Source organism: Coregonus clupeaformis, chromosome 17, assembly GCF_020615455.1.
Source record: "Coregonus clupeaformis isolate EN_2021a chromosome 17, ASM2061545v1, whole genome shotgun sequence".
Taxonomy (NCBI): Eukaryota; Metazoa; Chordata; class Actinopteri; order Salmoniformes; family Salmonidae; genus Coregonus; species Coregonus clupeaformis.
In genome coordinates this window covers 73,329,964-73,345,047 of record NC_059208.1, presented here as the reverse complement: position 1 = coordinate 73,345,047, position 15,084 = coordinate 73,329,964, and the positions used below count along the sequence as shown (strand labels likewise).

Below are 15,084 nucleotides of genomic sequence, written 5' to 3'. Positions count from 1 at the left end.
CTTTAAGCTTATCCGTATTCCCAGAAAAGGCATTTATACAGAATATGTCATCTGGGCTGGAGCTGCAGCCTGTACTTACTGCTGGACCTGGTGGCTGCAATTGGCACTGGTGAAGCTGACGATGAGTTGCAGTTTCTCTGTGGCGTAGTCCACAAACTGGCGCTTGAGTGCACGCTCCTTGGCCTTGGTGGTCCACGTGAGCTTCTCCCACAGGTAGAGCAGGCCGTACATGGCGGCCGACAGGGCTATGAGCCGCCAGCCCACCGTCCGCCACACCTAGCACACACACGGGTAAGAGGGAGGTGTTTTTTGTTTTGTTTGTAGTTTCACTCTGTATGGAAAGCAGCACCCATATTAATCTGCTACATCTGCTGTGTTGGTTACACATCTGTATAGATCCGCACATATACAATATACCAGGACTCTATCAAGACGATATTTTATTTTAGTGTGTGCTAAATATATCTACACTATAAAACAAATAGTCTAGATAAAGTGATCTGCCACTTCATTTAAGATGGATTGAGATGTATTGATGCATGTATAGAGCCTGGTCCGTACTGTATACCCATTATAATGACAAACGGGTTGCCAGATTGGGTGGAAGTACTATTACGCACCACTCCTCCAACGATGACCACGCTCATGGAGGTGCGGGAGGTGAGGGAGGCAAGGTTGGTGGCCATGGACATCATCAGCTCCTCATGGGAGAGCACAGGTTCCTGGGGCTGTGCTACTGCCATGCTGGAGGGGCCGCTGGAGGGCGTGGTGGACAGGGAGCGTGTCATCTAAACAAGACAGGAGGGAGGGACACAGTAATGACAAAGCAAAAACAGTTTTTTTTTTTTATTCTAGCGAATGTATTAATAATAAAAAACAGAAATATGTTATTTACATAAGTATTCAGACCCTTTACTCAGTAATTTGTTGAAGCACCTTTGGCAAAGATTACAGCCTCGAGTCTTCTTGGGTATGACGCTACAAGCTTGGCACACCTGTATTTAGGGAGTTTCTCCCATTCTTCTCTGCAGATCCTCTCAAGCTCTGCCAGGTTGGATGGGGAGCGTTGCTGCACAGCTATTTTCAGGTCTTTCCAGAGATGTTAGATCGGGTTCAAGTCCGATCTCTGGCTGGGCCACTCAAGGACATTCAGAGACTTGTCCCGAAGCCACTCCTGCATTGTCTTGGCTGTGTGCTTAGGGTCGTTGTCCTGTTGGAAGGTGAACCTTCGCCCCAGTCTGAGGTTCTGAGTGCTCTGGAGCAGGTTTTCATCAAGGATCTCTCTGTACTTTGCTCCGTTTATCTTTCCCTTGATCCTGACTAGTCTCCCAGTCCATGCCGCTGAAAAACAGCACAGCATGATGCTGCCACCATCATGCTTCACCGTAGGGATGGTGCCAGGTTTCTTCCAGACATGACGCTTGGCATTCAGGCCAAAGAGTTCCATCTTGGTTTCATCAGACCAGAGAATCTTGTTTCTCATGGTCTGATAGTCCTTTAGGTGCCTTTTGGCAAACTCCAAGCAGGCTGTCATGTGCCTTTTACTGAGGAGTGGCTTCCGTCTGGCCACTCTACCATAAAGGCCTGATTGGTGGAGTGCCTGCAGAGATGGTTGTTCGTCTGGAAGGTTCTCCCATCTCCAGAGGAACTCTGGAGCTCTGTCAGAATGACCATCGGGTTTTTGGTCACCTCCCTGACCAAGGCCCTTCTCTCCCGATTGCTCAGTTTGGCCGGGTGGACAGCTCTAGGAAGAGTATTGGTGGTTCTAAACTTCTTCCATTTAAGAATGATGGAGGCCACTGTGTTCTTGGGGACCTTCAATGCTGCAGAAATGTTTTGGTACCCTTCCCCAGATCTGTGCCTCGACACAATCCTGTCTCGGAGCTCTACGGACAATTCCTTTGACCTCATGGCTTGGTTTTTGCTCTGACATGCACTGTCAACTGTGGTGCCTTATATAGACAGGTGTGTGCCTTTCCAAATCATGTCCAATCAATTGAATTTACCACAGGTGGACACCAATCAAGTTGTAGAAACATCTCAAGGATGATAAATGGAAACAGGATGCACCTGAGCTCAACTTTGAGTCTCATAGCAAAGGGTCTGAATACTTATATAAATAAGGTATATCATTGTATTTTTCAATATAAATTATATATATATATATATATATATATATATATATATATATATATATATATATATCAGCTTGAATTCAAAATATACAAATATCAGCATATCAGTTACTTTAACAAGGTCAGAATATGAAGGGGAAAAATAAGTTTACAGGCCTAATGTTGGAGAATGATAGGTTTGGTTGATACTGTATTTTAAAGTGGTATCGACATCATGTCTATTCTACATCATCCATTACACACCAAAACATATCTACTACATATCCATTACAGTCATATAACACATCTATTAAATATCTATACTACACCTAGAACATATCTATCACCACCATTCCTCACCAATGACCAATGAATGTTCCTTAGCCTTGGGTTTTGTTTTTGATGCTTAATTAGAAAAGATCGAAAACAGAGGTGGACATAGATGAAGTGGAGATTGAACAGTGAGAAAGGTGGAGGCGGGGATTGAACAGTAAGAAAGGTGGAGGCGGGGATTGAACAGTGAGAAAGGTAGAAGTGGGGATTGAACTGTGCGAGAGTTGGACACTGGGATTGAACCCCGATCTCCGGAGTCGTAGTACATGTGCTAAGAGCCGGGAGTGTTACCACTCAACATGATGCTGGTTCTTGTCGACCAGCATCAAAACTATTAACTATCTATTAAAGTCATATAACATGCCTATATGACATACCCATTTCATATCTATAACATATTACACTACAGCTATGACATACACTACATGAGTAGTATGTGGACACCTGCTTGTCGAACATCTCATTCCAAAATCATTAATTTGGGCATTAATATGGAGTTGGTCCCCACTTTGCTGCTATAATAGCCACCACTCTTCTGGGAAGGCATTCCACTAGATGTTGGAACATTGCTGCGGGGACTTGCTTCTATTCAGCCACAAGAGCATTAGTGAGGTCGGGCACTGATGTTGGGCGATTAGGCCTGGCTCGCAGTCTGGCTTTCCAATTCATCCCAAAGGTGTTTGATGGGGTCAGGGCTCTGTGCAGGCCAGTTAAGTTCTTCCACACCGATCTCGACAAACCATTTCTGTATGCACCTCGCTTTGTGCACGGGGGAATTGTCATGCTTAAACAGGAAAGGGCCTTCCCCAAATTGTTGCCACAAAGTTGGAAGCACAGAATCGTCTAGAATGTCATTGTATGCTGTATCATTAAGATTTCCCCTTCACTGGTCCTCCCGAGTGGCGCAGTGGTCTAAGGCACTGCATCGCAGTGCTAGCTGTGCCACTAGAGATCCTGGTTCGAATCCAGGCTCTGTCGTAGCCGGCCGGGACCGGGAGACCCATGGGGCGGCGCACAATAGGCCCAGCGTCGTCCAGGGTAGGGAATGGCCGGCAGGGATGTAGCTCAGTTGGTAGAACATGGTTTGCAACGCCAGGGTTGTGGGTTCGATTCCCACGGGGGGCCAGTATGAATTATTATTATTTATTTTTTAAATAATGTATGCACTCACTAACTGTAAGTCGCTCTGGATAAGAGCATCTGCTAAATGAATAAAATGTAAATGTAAGGGGCATAGCCGGAACCATGAAAAACAGCCCCAGACCATTATTCCACCTCCACCTAACTTTACAGTTGGCACTATGCATTGGGGCAGGTAGCGTTCTCCTGGCATCCGCCAAACCCAGATTTGTCCGTTGAATTCATCACTCCAGAGAATGCGTTTCCACTGCTCCAGAATCCAATGGCCGCAAGCTTTACGCCACACCAGCCGACGCTTGGCATTGCACATGGTGATCTTTGGGTTATGCTCGGCCATGGAAACCCATTTCATGAAGCTTCCGACTAACAGTTATTGTGCTGACGTTGCTTCCAGAGGCAGTTTGGTACTCAGTAGTGAGTGTTGCAACCGAGGACAGACGATTTTTACGTGCTACGCACTTCAGCACTTGATGGTCCCGTTCTGTGAGCTTGTGTGGCCTAACACTTCACGGCTGAGCCGTTGTTGCTCCTAGACGTTTCCACTTCACAATAACAGCACTTACAGTTGACCGGGGCAGCTCTAGAAGGGCAGAAATTTGACGAAGTGGCTTGTTGGAAAGGTGGCATCCTATGACGGTGCCACGTTGAAAGTCACTGAGCTCTTCAGTAAGGACATTCTACTGCCAATGTTTGTCTATGGAGATTGCATGGTGTGTGCTCGATTTTATACACCTGTTAGCAACAGGTGTGGCTGAAATAGCCGAATCCACTAATTTGAAGTGGTGTCCACATACGTTTGTATATATAGTGTATCTATCCCCATAATTTCTCACCTTCGTATCTTACTGGAATAACGCGAAGTTGCCCCTAGACCCTGATCCTGGGACAGTTTTGCATTTCCCCCACTAATGGTTAAGGTTAGGACTGGGGGAGGGAAAGCTGATCCTAGATCTGTAACTAGGGGAAACTTCACCCCGGATCTGTCTTACCTGCGTTACCTGGAAGTTCCTCTCGACCAGCATGAGGGCCCGCTTTGCGTTGGTAGGCCCCAGGAAACGGTTGACCAGTGCTGTCCAGCCCATTGAGAACTGGAACTCGATGTTCTCCTGGAAGTCCGAGCAGAGCGTGGCGCAGTTCAGGTCGTAGCTCATGTCAAACTTGCGGCTGGGCACCAGCATTTGTATCTGGCTCTGAACAGCAGGGGGCAGCAGAGGCTGCAGACTCTCTGGTGGTGGGGAGGAACAAGGAAGGAAACACAGACACAAGTCAGGTGACTTCACTGAAATAGTCTAGATGACTTCTGATCCAAATACTTTGAATGCTTCCTGCTTCCCTTGTTCCTTGCGGTCCTCAGAGATCTGACAGAACTGGATCAGTGGAAGCTATGTAGTAGAACCCTCTGAATAGGCCCCCTAACCAACTGTGTTAGATTACTTAAAAGAAGGTAGGATTTAAACAGGGCCTTCCTTTCCATGACAGTGTCTAAATACACAATGATCTGAGGGGAATAAATGGGTGAGAAGTGAGCAATATGGGAAAATCCTGTACGCTGGGCGTACTTTTCCTCAAACAATTGGTTTCCTCCCTCGCGTAACAGTCCCAGTGCTGATTTTCATAGAGGTCCATTACATCTTTGTCAGTCTGCTTTATGACTGGTTGCCTGGTCACACACAAGGCATCATGAGCCTATGTCATGACCAAAGCTGAACCCAGATCTGTTTGTGTTGTCATACCAACCATAGGAGTTGGCAAGACAGCATTAACAGATGTGGGACCAGGCTAATCATGACCAGGGCTAGCCTAAATAAAGCCTGTGTTATGGGGTGGTGTTACGTGCTGCACCAACTACCTACCGATCATGTCTCTCTGGGAGGTATGCACTGAGGCGTTGACGGCATTGGAGCAGCGGAAGGCCAGGTTTTTGCCCATGCCCTCCTCAATGTGGCTCAGTAGCTCCTGTATACGGGGGTGGGGTGGTTTGGGGGGGGGGGCAACCGCAGGACATGGTCAGAGGTGGAAGAGTCAAGGAATGATCATGGAACGGTCACAGAAATAGAGTGCATAGAAGAGAAGTCACTACTACGATGTATTGGGAGTCATGATGCTCCTAACCTAAATGCTCTGTGTGTTACTTTAGCGACAACGCTACAATTTCAAGGAGAATCTGCCATAGAAAACATACCTATGTGTCCGCCGTGGCAGTCTTTGGTGTAACGAAAATCAAACTCACTGATTTGTAGAGCTTGAGGACGTGGGGTGAGGGGTGGAAGTCAGAGTGGAACTCCTCGATTAGCACGTTGAGACGACAGATCTCTTCGCCCATGGCGCTGGACACCTGGAGAGAACGGCTGTTTTAGTGCCTGGCAAAATAAAATATTTGCACCACTTGGAGTAACCCTTGGAATGGATTGAGAATTACTGCTGTAATAAATTCGTAAATTGCAGTTGGCAGTATGACCCTGGAGGGCCAGAGTTGGGCTTCCCTGCACTGTTAAGAGGCTTAGGATGGGCATATTTCACAAACATATTGTAAACATTCATGTTATCAGACTAGCATGGTTTACCTTGCGCTCCACCTCTTCTGTAATGGCCTTGATCTTCTTCTTGATGTCCTCTATGAGCAGGTTGAGCTGGTTCTTCACAAACTCCAGACGGTCCATCTGGTATTCACGGTCCTCCAATGAGGCTACTCTATACGGCAGACAGGAAGTGGTAAGGTGAGACACAGGAAGTAGTAAGTCAGTGCTTCGACCAGGAAGTACACGGATTGCGATCCAATGTCCATACTAGCATACGACTATACTGCTATTGCAACAGATACCAAAATATCGGATAACAATATTGAATAGTAATAAATGTTACCGTTTACATACAAATACCACATAGAAGTGTCAAGTAAAAGTGCTACCGGAACATTTGGGTACGATTAAACAGAAGACCATCCCGGAAGAACAGAGTGATATGAGCGGATGGAACGGGGGACACCCACCTCTTCTCTGCCGCCTCGATGTTGATGGCGTCCATGATGGCTTTGACCGTTTCAGTGATCTGCTTGGCCCTTATAGTGTGCTGCTCAAACTTTGTTTTCACTGCTGACTGCGAGATACACTCCTGCGAGGCCATATAATAGCACACACGTTACTGTGACTGGGGGCTGCGACACACACACACACGGTGGGGACACACACAGTTGTGGTGGGACGAAAGGGGACAAGATATACAACTGCTGCCGCAATTTAAGAATGTTACTTAGAAATGCTCAAGTGAAAAAAGTGCCGTCAGCAGCTCTGTATCTAGAGTCCCACAGCCCCTTGGTTCACAGTAACGTGTTAGTGAAGCAATAGCAAAATCATAGGAACAAAAGTCAACACAAGAAACAACAATTCTAAGAAAAGAAGATCACTATTTAAAACATAAAACAACTCAGAAAATACAAAATGCAGGCAACAGAACAGAATCAAACAAATGAGACACGGTGAACAGAATGAAAATGTAACTGAAAGAAACGGATGATCCTCGCCTAAGCAAATCTAGACTTCAGCAATGAAGACCCAGATTGATGGCAATGTGCACATTGATTGGCCTAAGCAGGGGTTCTGAGGGGCGGGCTTGGCTTGGTTTAGAGACTTGTGATTGGTGGAGAGACTAGTAGTCCGGAGATGAGATGGAGGTCGAGACTAGAGGTGTTTCTCGCAGCACAGGATAATAGAGATAGAGTGATTAGAATGGTTCACCACTCATATCTGTAGTGGCATGGGATAGAATCTAGTTAACCTCCTATCGATTCTACAGCTTTCCTTTTAGGTGTCCGACCCCAAAACGAGGTAAATGGTATGGGGCAGCATAACTACGGAACTTTCTCTCTTGCAAATCTTTTCTATACCATTTCTCTACGCACACGCACGCACACACACACACGTCCACAAACAACAGCAGCTACCATTGTGCTTGAGCAGGTGCCCCTGGAAAATCTCTCTGTTACGTTAGGAGGAGGATAACGGGGCTGGGAATTGCCAGGGACCTTACGATACGTAGGTGCCGACATGATACTGTGGGGAGAACAAGTATTTGATACACTGCCGATTTGCAGGTTTTCCTACTTACAAAGCATGTAGAGGTCTGTAATTTTTATCATAGGTACACTTCAACTGTGAGAGACGGAATCAAAAAAATCCAGAAAATCACAATGTATGATTTTTAAGTAATTAATTTGCATTTTATTGCATGACATAAGTATTTGATACATCAGAAAAGCAGAACTTAATATTTGGTACAGAAACCTTTGTTTGCAATTACAGAGATCATACGTTTCCTGTAGGTCTTGACCAGGTTTGCACACACTGCAGAAGGGATTTTGGCCCACTCCTCCATACAGACCTTCTCCAGATCCTTCAGGTTTCGTGGCTGTCGCTGGGCAATACGGACTTTCAGCTCCCTCCAAAGATTTTCTATTAGGTTCAGGTCTGGAGACTGGCTAGGCCACTCCAGGACCTTGAGATGCTTCTTACGGAGCCACTCCTTAGTTGCCCTGGCTGTGTGTTTCGGGTCGTTGTCATGCAGGAAGACCCAGCCACGACCCATCTTCAATGCTCTTACTGAGGGAAGGAGGTTGTTGGCCAAGATCTCGCGATACATGGCCCCATCCATCCTCCCCTCAATACGGTGCAATCGTCCTGTCCCCTTTGCAGAAAAGCATCCCCAAAGAATGATGTTTCCACCTCCATGCTTCACGGTTGGGATGGTGTTCTTGGGGTTGTACTCATCCTTCTTCTTCCTCCAAACACGGCGAGTGGAGTTTAGACCAAAAAGCTATATTTTTGTCTCATCAGACCACATGACCTTCTCCCATTCCTCCTCTGGATCATCCAGATGGTCATTGGCAAACTTCAGACGGGCCTGGACATGCGCTGGCTTGAGCAGGGGGATCTTGCGTGCGCTGCAGGATTTTAATCCATGACGGCGTAGTGTGTTACTAATGGTTTTCTTTGAGACTGTGGTCCCAGCTCTCTTCATGTCATTGACCAGGTCCTGCCGTGTAGTTCTGGGCTGATCCCTCACCTTCCTCATGATCATTGATGCCCCACGAGGTGAGATCTTGCATGGAGCCCCAGACCGAGGGTGATTGACCGTCATCTTGAACTTCTTCCATTTTACATTTCCATTTACGTCATTTAGCAGACGCTCTTATCCAGAGCGACTTACAGTCAGTGAGTGCATACATTATATATATATATATATTTTTTTTTTCATACTAGCCCCCCGTGGGAAACGAACCCACAACCCTGGCGTTGCAAACGCCATGCTCCACCAACTGAGCTACATCCCTGCCGGCCATTCCCTCCCCTACCCTGGACGACGCTGGGCCAATTGTGCGCCGCCCCATGGGTCTCCCGGTCGCGGCCGGCTACGACAGAGCCTGGATTCGAACCAGGATCTCTAGTGGCACAGCTAGCACTGCGATGCAGTGCCTTAGACCACTGCGCCACTCGGGAGCATTTTCTAATAATTGCGCCAACAGTTGTTGCCTTCTCACCAAGCTGCTTGCCTATTTTCCTGTAGCCCATCCCAGCCTTGTGCAGGTCTACAATTGTATCCCTTACACAGCTCTCTGGTCTTGGCCATTGTGGAGAGGTTGGAGTCTGTTTGATTGAGTGTGTGGACAGGTGTCTTTTATACAGGTAACGAGTTCAAACAGGTGCAGTTAATACAGGTAATGAGTGGAGAGTGGAAAGAAAAACTAACAGGTCTGTGAGAGACGGAATTCTTACTGGTTGGTAGGTGATCAAATACTTATGTCATGCAATAAAATGCAAATGAATTACTTAAAAATCATACAATGTGATTTTCTGGATTTTTGTTTTAGATTCCGTCTCTCACAGTTGAAGTGTACCTATGATAAAAATTACAGACCTCTACATGCTTTGTAAGTAGGAAAACCTGCAAAATCGGCAGTGTATCAAATACTTGTTCTCCCCACTGTATGTATTGCGATTCTATATGTATTGCCATTCGATACTGCGATTTTATTGCAATTAATGTTCCAAACATATTGCTCACTATATGTCTGCTGCAGAGAGACGAGAGAGCATGAGAAAATGAGTTTTGATCAGTCAGGGAAATAAAAGTGCTGAAAACATGTTGGCTCATTATTTAAAAAGAAGATAGGAGTTTTGGTGCAGGTACAGCCTACTAGCGCTAGCTAACGCTAACTACAGTTGCAAAACAATTATTGGAGTCAAATATAGATTTCATATCGGACTAAAATAATATTCCGATATGTAACTATCCATTTTTTTCCCTCATCACTAGAAGATAGATGTGTTAAGTGCCAGTTCTAGCCATGCTCCAGATCGCTCCAACACTACTAAGTCCAGTGTCACACTGGCAAAAGCCAGGCCGGAGAATTCAGAGTGAGAGAGTTTGCCTGAGGAGGAGCCATGGTGTTTGGCTTGACTGAACTACACACTGATTTCACTTCCACCTTGATTGCTTGGAATGTGCTTCATTTTGAGATAAAAAAATCTATGTAGTTCTGCCATTTAATTTTTTATTAATTACTTCATACTATGGGGTTTTCATATACATTTCAGATGAGTTGGAGATTTTGTATTTAATCATTAAACAATCTCCATGTTTGAGGCTGAGAACGAGTGGTGTTAGAAATGCCACATACACACACAAACAGATACGCATACACTCGAACTTGCCTCAAATATCCTCTCGAAACTCTGGAACTCCTTGAGCCTCTCCTGGAAGCCTTCTGCTAAAGCTCCACCTAGGAAAGTAGCACGTTGTCATACAAAGACCACCACATCACAGCAGCACGTCTCCATAACGGAGTGTAGCACACTGCCATTTTGGATACAAACTCCTACAAAAAAATTAATGATTTAAAGGGACAGTTCACTTTTGTTGTATCAGTTAGCATTGAATTCAAAGTAGGGTGACCACATTTAAAATACCTTATATCTTTCGGTCTATTTACTTACTTTTGGAGCTCTTCGTTAGAAGCACACTTTTTGTAAGTAGTTAACTGTCCTCTCCAAGTTTAGCTGGAATTTAGCCCGAAAGGATTAGAAAAATGTGATTGGTTGACAATGGTCTAAATTTCGTTTTGCGCTGCGCAGAATATCAGATCTCAACACCGATTGGAGAAGTGTTTAACATCACCAGTACCACCACATCCTTATGAGATCTTGTCATAAGCACGTCATGACTGCAAAAGAGACAGGTTGGAATGTCAATTTTTATCAAATTAATGGGAAGACTGACAAATGAGACTATTTTACTATTTTCTGTAAATTAGTGGCGTTTTAATTTGTTGATAAAATGCGGGAAATAATTGTTTGGTTGCATGACAAAGGGCCAAAATATGGGATTGTCCCGCACAATCCGGGACATGTGGTCACCCTAATTCAAAGGTATGAGGAAAGAGCTCTGATGAGTGCCGCTATCCCCATGCTTTTGAACACATCACTAACTGATACAATCCATTTCCACTAGCATTGCTACATTCTCCAAAAATGCTAGCCATTAGCAGGGTTGAACGGATTACTTGAAAAATGTAATCTGCTACTGGTAACAGTTACATGAAAAATAAATCCTTTGGATTACTCAAAATGAGTAATATACTTTTGGATTACTTTAACGTCTAACACCCATGCATAAAAATGTGCAACAACTAATTATTTAATTTAGTAACATGACTATTTCCAATTTGGAGACTAGTGTGGTAGTATGCTATAATTTACATGTCAGAGAGCATACACAGCCTCCATACTAACATTTTTTTTGTAGTTTAAAAGTGCTTCATTCGAAGTGTACTAAAATGGTATGATTCAAGAAATACTGTATGTCCAAGCAGGAATGCATGATTCAACATACTTTGATGTGCAACCTTAACCAGTGAATTTAGAATTTTAGTCCTACAAGTCAAAATAGGGGTCCAGAATTTACAGATTTTTTTTCAATAGATTCATTTGACTACATATTTTTGGGCAATAGTGTGGATAATTCATGTGGGACTTATTCACCAGAGGAGAATTAGTGGTTAGTTCTGATTGACCAGTAGGCCAGGTGTCAATGTTTTGGAAGCCTTACCTATTCATTAAATCAATTGGAATACAAAACAAGCCATCCATCCTTGATGGGCGATCATCAGGACAATAGAATCTTGCCGAGTTGGGAGCATGTGAAAAGTCTTGAGGGTGCGCGAAATGACAGCAATGCAGACAAAGTGTTATCAAATTTTCCTATTGATATTCAATAAGGAAAAGTAATCCAAAATGTAATCAGGTGTTTAAGAATGTAACTGTAATCCCAATTACACTTCTTTTTTAAAATAAGTAATCCGGGCTGATTACAGTTACTTCATTTTCCCCCATTAGATTACGTAATCCTTGTTATATGTAATCCGTTACTACCCAACCCTGGCCATGAGAATCTACTAACTAAACCAACTAACACAATTTGGATGAAACGGCAACAGGTATGTACGTTGAAAATAAGATAAAACTTCCAAAAAGTGAAATATCCCTTTAAACTAGAAAGGATGTGGATAAAGTATAACCAGATGGAGAGAAGATGCCAGGCTAAAAGCAGAGCTCACAAGACCACAAGACTCAAACGAAAGGTCATTTTGGAGCATGTGAGCCAACGGATTGCATAAGTGGCTTGATCCCATGTAGGTGGTGTTAGCCAGAGATGATAGGGAAGTTTTAGTTTGATTGTTTTCTAGCTTGGCTGGGGATATTTTGTTTAGATCGTACACTGTGGATCTAATTTGGGGAGGCCTATAAGGCATTCTGCACACACAGTGTGGACAGAACACAACCTTTGACATGAGTGAGCCTGCTTGCCCGCTATACACACCCATCAACCCACCCATCTGTCCACACAGCCACTAACACACCCCCAAACCCAACAATTGACCTACCCACTGAACTACTTACTAGGGGTGTGAACACTTAAACTTTTAAACGAAATTGGGATTCTTAAAGTTAAGAAAAATCCTTAACCGTTTTTTCCCCCCACAAAATTAAAATCACAGTGCAATTATCACAAAACATTATTTTCTGTGTTATAGCCTAACTAGACGATAGGCTATAAAGGCCTGGGGAAAGTGTAATTTAAAGGTAGACTCAGCGACATGAAGTAGACGCAGAAAGTAAACGACATAGTGAATCAATTTCCACAGCAACTAAGACCTGGCTAACACGCTGTGAACAGCGTGAAGCGAACCTGTACACATGCGCAGATACTGTGTGTGTTGCACCTTGCTCATCTCAATATCCTAGCCTATTCATTGATGATAGGCCCTGCTTTACTGAAGTTGCAAGACATTGCAAGCAAACAAATTACGAGGTACAGCATTCCATTGCGAGATACAGCTTTTGATTGCCGATAGATAGGCCCAGTGCACGGTTCTGATTCTGTCTGCCTGGTGGCTGACCTGCCTATACAGTGCCCCTCCCCTCTCTATCCGTCCTTCACTAGTGCACTATGAAAGATGCAAGTGTTTGTGTTCTCGGAAATATGGCAACTAATCAGTCTCCTCCGTTACAAAAATACTGAATCATAGGAGTCGATTCCAAGCGGATTCCTAGCAGAATCGAATCTTGACACTCAGAAATGGGAGCCGACGTGCAAAGAATCAATTGTTTTGGAGTCGACTCTCCACCACTATGTCATCGTTGTTAACAGTTGGAAAAATGGCAGAGAAAGGCAAGCGACAGCAGCGAAGTCCTGTATGGCAATACTTAAATGAGAAGGAAATGCAAACTTTGCGAGACGGAACTGAGGTACAGTAATGGTAGTACAAGTGCAATGCTTAACCATCTGAAAGGGACACAGTGTGAGACCAAAACCGTTGCTGGCAGCAGCATTGTGAATTCACATGAAATTCTATGATTTCTTCTTATTGTTTTACTGGAAACCCCCCCAGAAATTGCAGTTTAAACGTTAAGAAAAAACAATTTGTCACATCCCTACCACCTACCAACAACCATACACACCTGGTTTGACCACTGCGGACACCCTGGTTTGCCAACACACACACATCCGCTTGGCTATCCACCCATCAACACGCCCACACCCTCCTGGTTTGACCACCGCGGGGCTTACCGGACTCTGGCATACCCTGGGCGCGCTGCATGCGGGAGTTGAGCACCTCTTTGGCCGACACAAAAAAGATGCGGTTGGGCGCCTGCTCCCGGTCCACTACCTTCAGCTCCTCCACCAGGAAGTTGACACAGCGGTCCGTGTGCTGCTTCCGCACCTGTAAGGGGAAACATTACTGCATCACTACAACAACATTACCACAAAGCTCATAGCAATAACAAAAACTCTCATGGAGCCATAAACTTAATTTGCACTTCAGCACTAGGCTTGGGCGGTATACTGTATACCAAATATGGCAGTGGAGGCTCCTCAGAGGAGGAAGGGGAGGACCATCCTCCTCAGTGAATTTCATAAAAGTAGAAAAATAGTGAAACATTAAAAAGGTTATAATTTTTTGATAAAACAATACTAAATATATTGACGTCACCAAATAAATGATTAAAACACACTGTTTTGCAATGAAGGTCAACACTAGCCTCAGCAGCACTCTGTAGGGTAGCACCATGGTGTAGCGCCATGGTGTAGCAGGAGGACAGCTAGCTTTTGTCCTCCTCTGGGTACATTGACTTCAACACAAAACCTAGAAGGCTCATGGTCTCACCCCTTCCATAGACTTACACAGTAATTATGACAACTTCCGGAGGACGCCCTCCAACCTATCAGAGCTCTTGCAGCATGAACGGACATGTTGTCCACCCAACCAAAGGATCAACGAATGACTATAGTTCTGAAAGCGTAAGCTACAGCTAGCTAGCACTGCAGTGCATAACATGTGGTGAGTAGTTGATGCAAAGAGAGAGAAAGACAATAGTTGAACAGTTGTGAACAACTTAATTTATTCCAAAATTGAGTGAAAGAGCTAGTTATATTTTGTAGTATTTTTTTTTTTAACTTACTAAGCTAGCATCGAACACAGCTAGCTAGTTTAGCCTACAAAAACACCCGTCTCAAACAGTGAGGGAAAAAAGTATTTGATCCCCTGCTGATTTTGTACGTTTGCCCACTGACAAAGACATGATCAGCCTATAATTGTAATGGTAGGTTTATTTGAACAGTGAGAGACAGAATAACAACAAAAAAATCCAGAAAAATGCATGTCAAAAATGTTATAAATTGATTTTCATTTTAATGAGGGAAATAAGTATTTGACCCCTCTGCAAAACATGACTTAGTACTTGGTGACAAAACCCATGTTGGCAATCACAGAGGTCAGACATTTCTTGTAGTTGGCCACCAGGTTTGCACACATCTCAGGACGGATTTTGTCAAACTCCTCTTTGCAGATCTTCTCCAAGTCATTAAGGTTTCGAGGCTGACGTTTGGCAACTCGAACCTTCAGCTCCCTCCACAGATTTTCTATGGTATTAAGGTCTGGAGA

At 44.3% G+C, this 15,084-nt stretch overlaps 1 protein-coding gene across 4 annotated transcripts in view; it reads right to left on the bottom strand.

Moving 5' to 3' along the window:
• The window catches only part of LOC121533763 (mitofusin-1), a 35,021-nt gene that overhangs the window by 2,632 nt on the left and 17,305 nt on the right, over positions 1–15,084 (bottom strand). For 3 of the 4 annotated variants that reach the window (XM_041839980.2, XM_041839981.2, XM_041839982.2), the window contains exons 8-16: positions 13,710–13,863; positions 10,295–10,362; positions 6,577–6,698; positions 6,152–6,278; positions 5,818–5,922; positions 5,441–5,543; positions 4,577–4,812; positions 621–788; positions 80–276 (exon numbers count right to left, since the gene is read on the bottom strand). In XM_041839980.2, coding sequence (XP_041695914.1) covers positions 80–276; positions 621–788; positions 4,577–4,812; positions 5,441–5,543; positions 5,818–5,922; positions 6,152–6,278; positions 6,577–6,698; positions 10,295–10,362; positions 13,710–13,863 — 1,280 coding nt within the window. The remainder of the gene's footprint in view (positions 1–79; positions 277–620; positions 789–4,576; positions 4,813–5,440; positions 5,544–5,817; positions 5,923–6,151; positions 6,279–6,576; positions 6,699–10,294; positions 10,363–13,709; positions 13,864–15,084) is intronic. The other variant, XM_041839983.2, reaches the window with a different exon arrangement.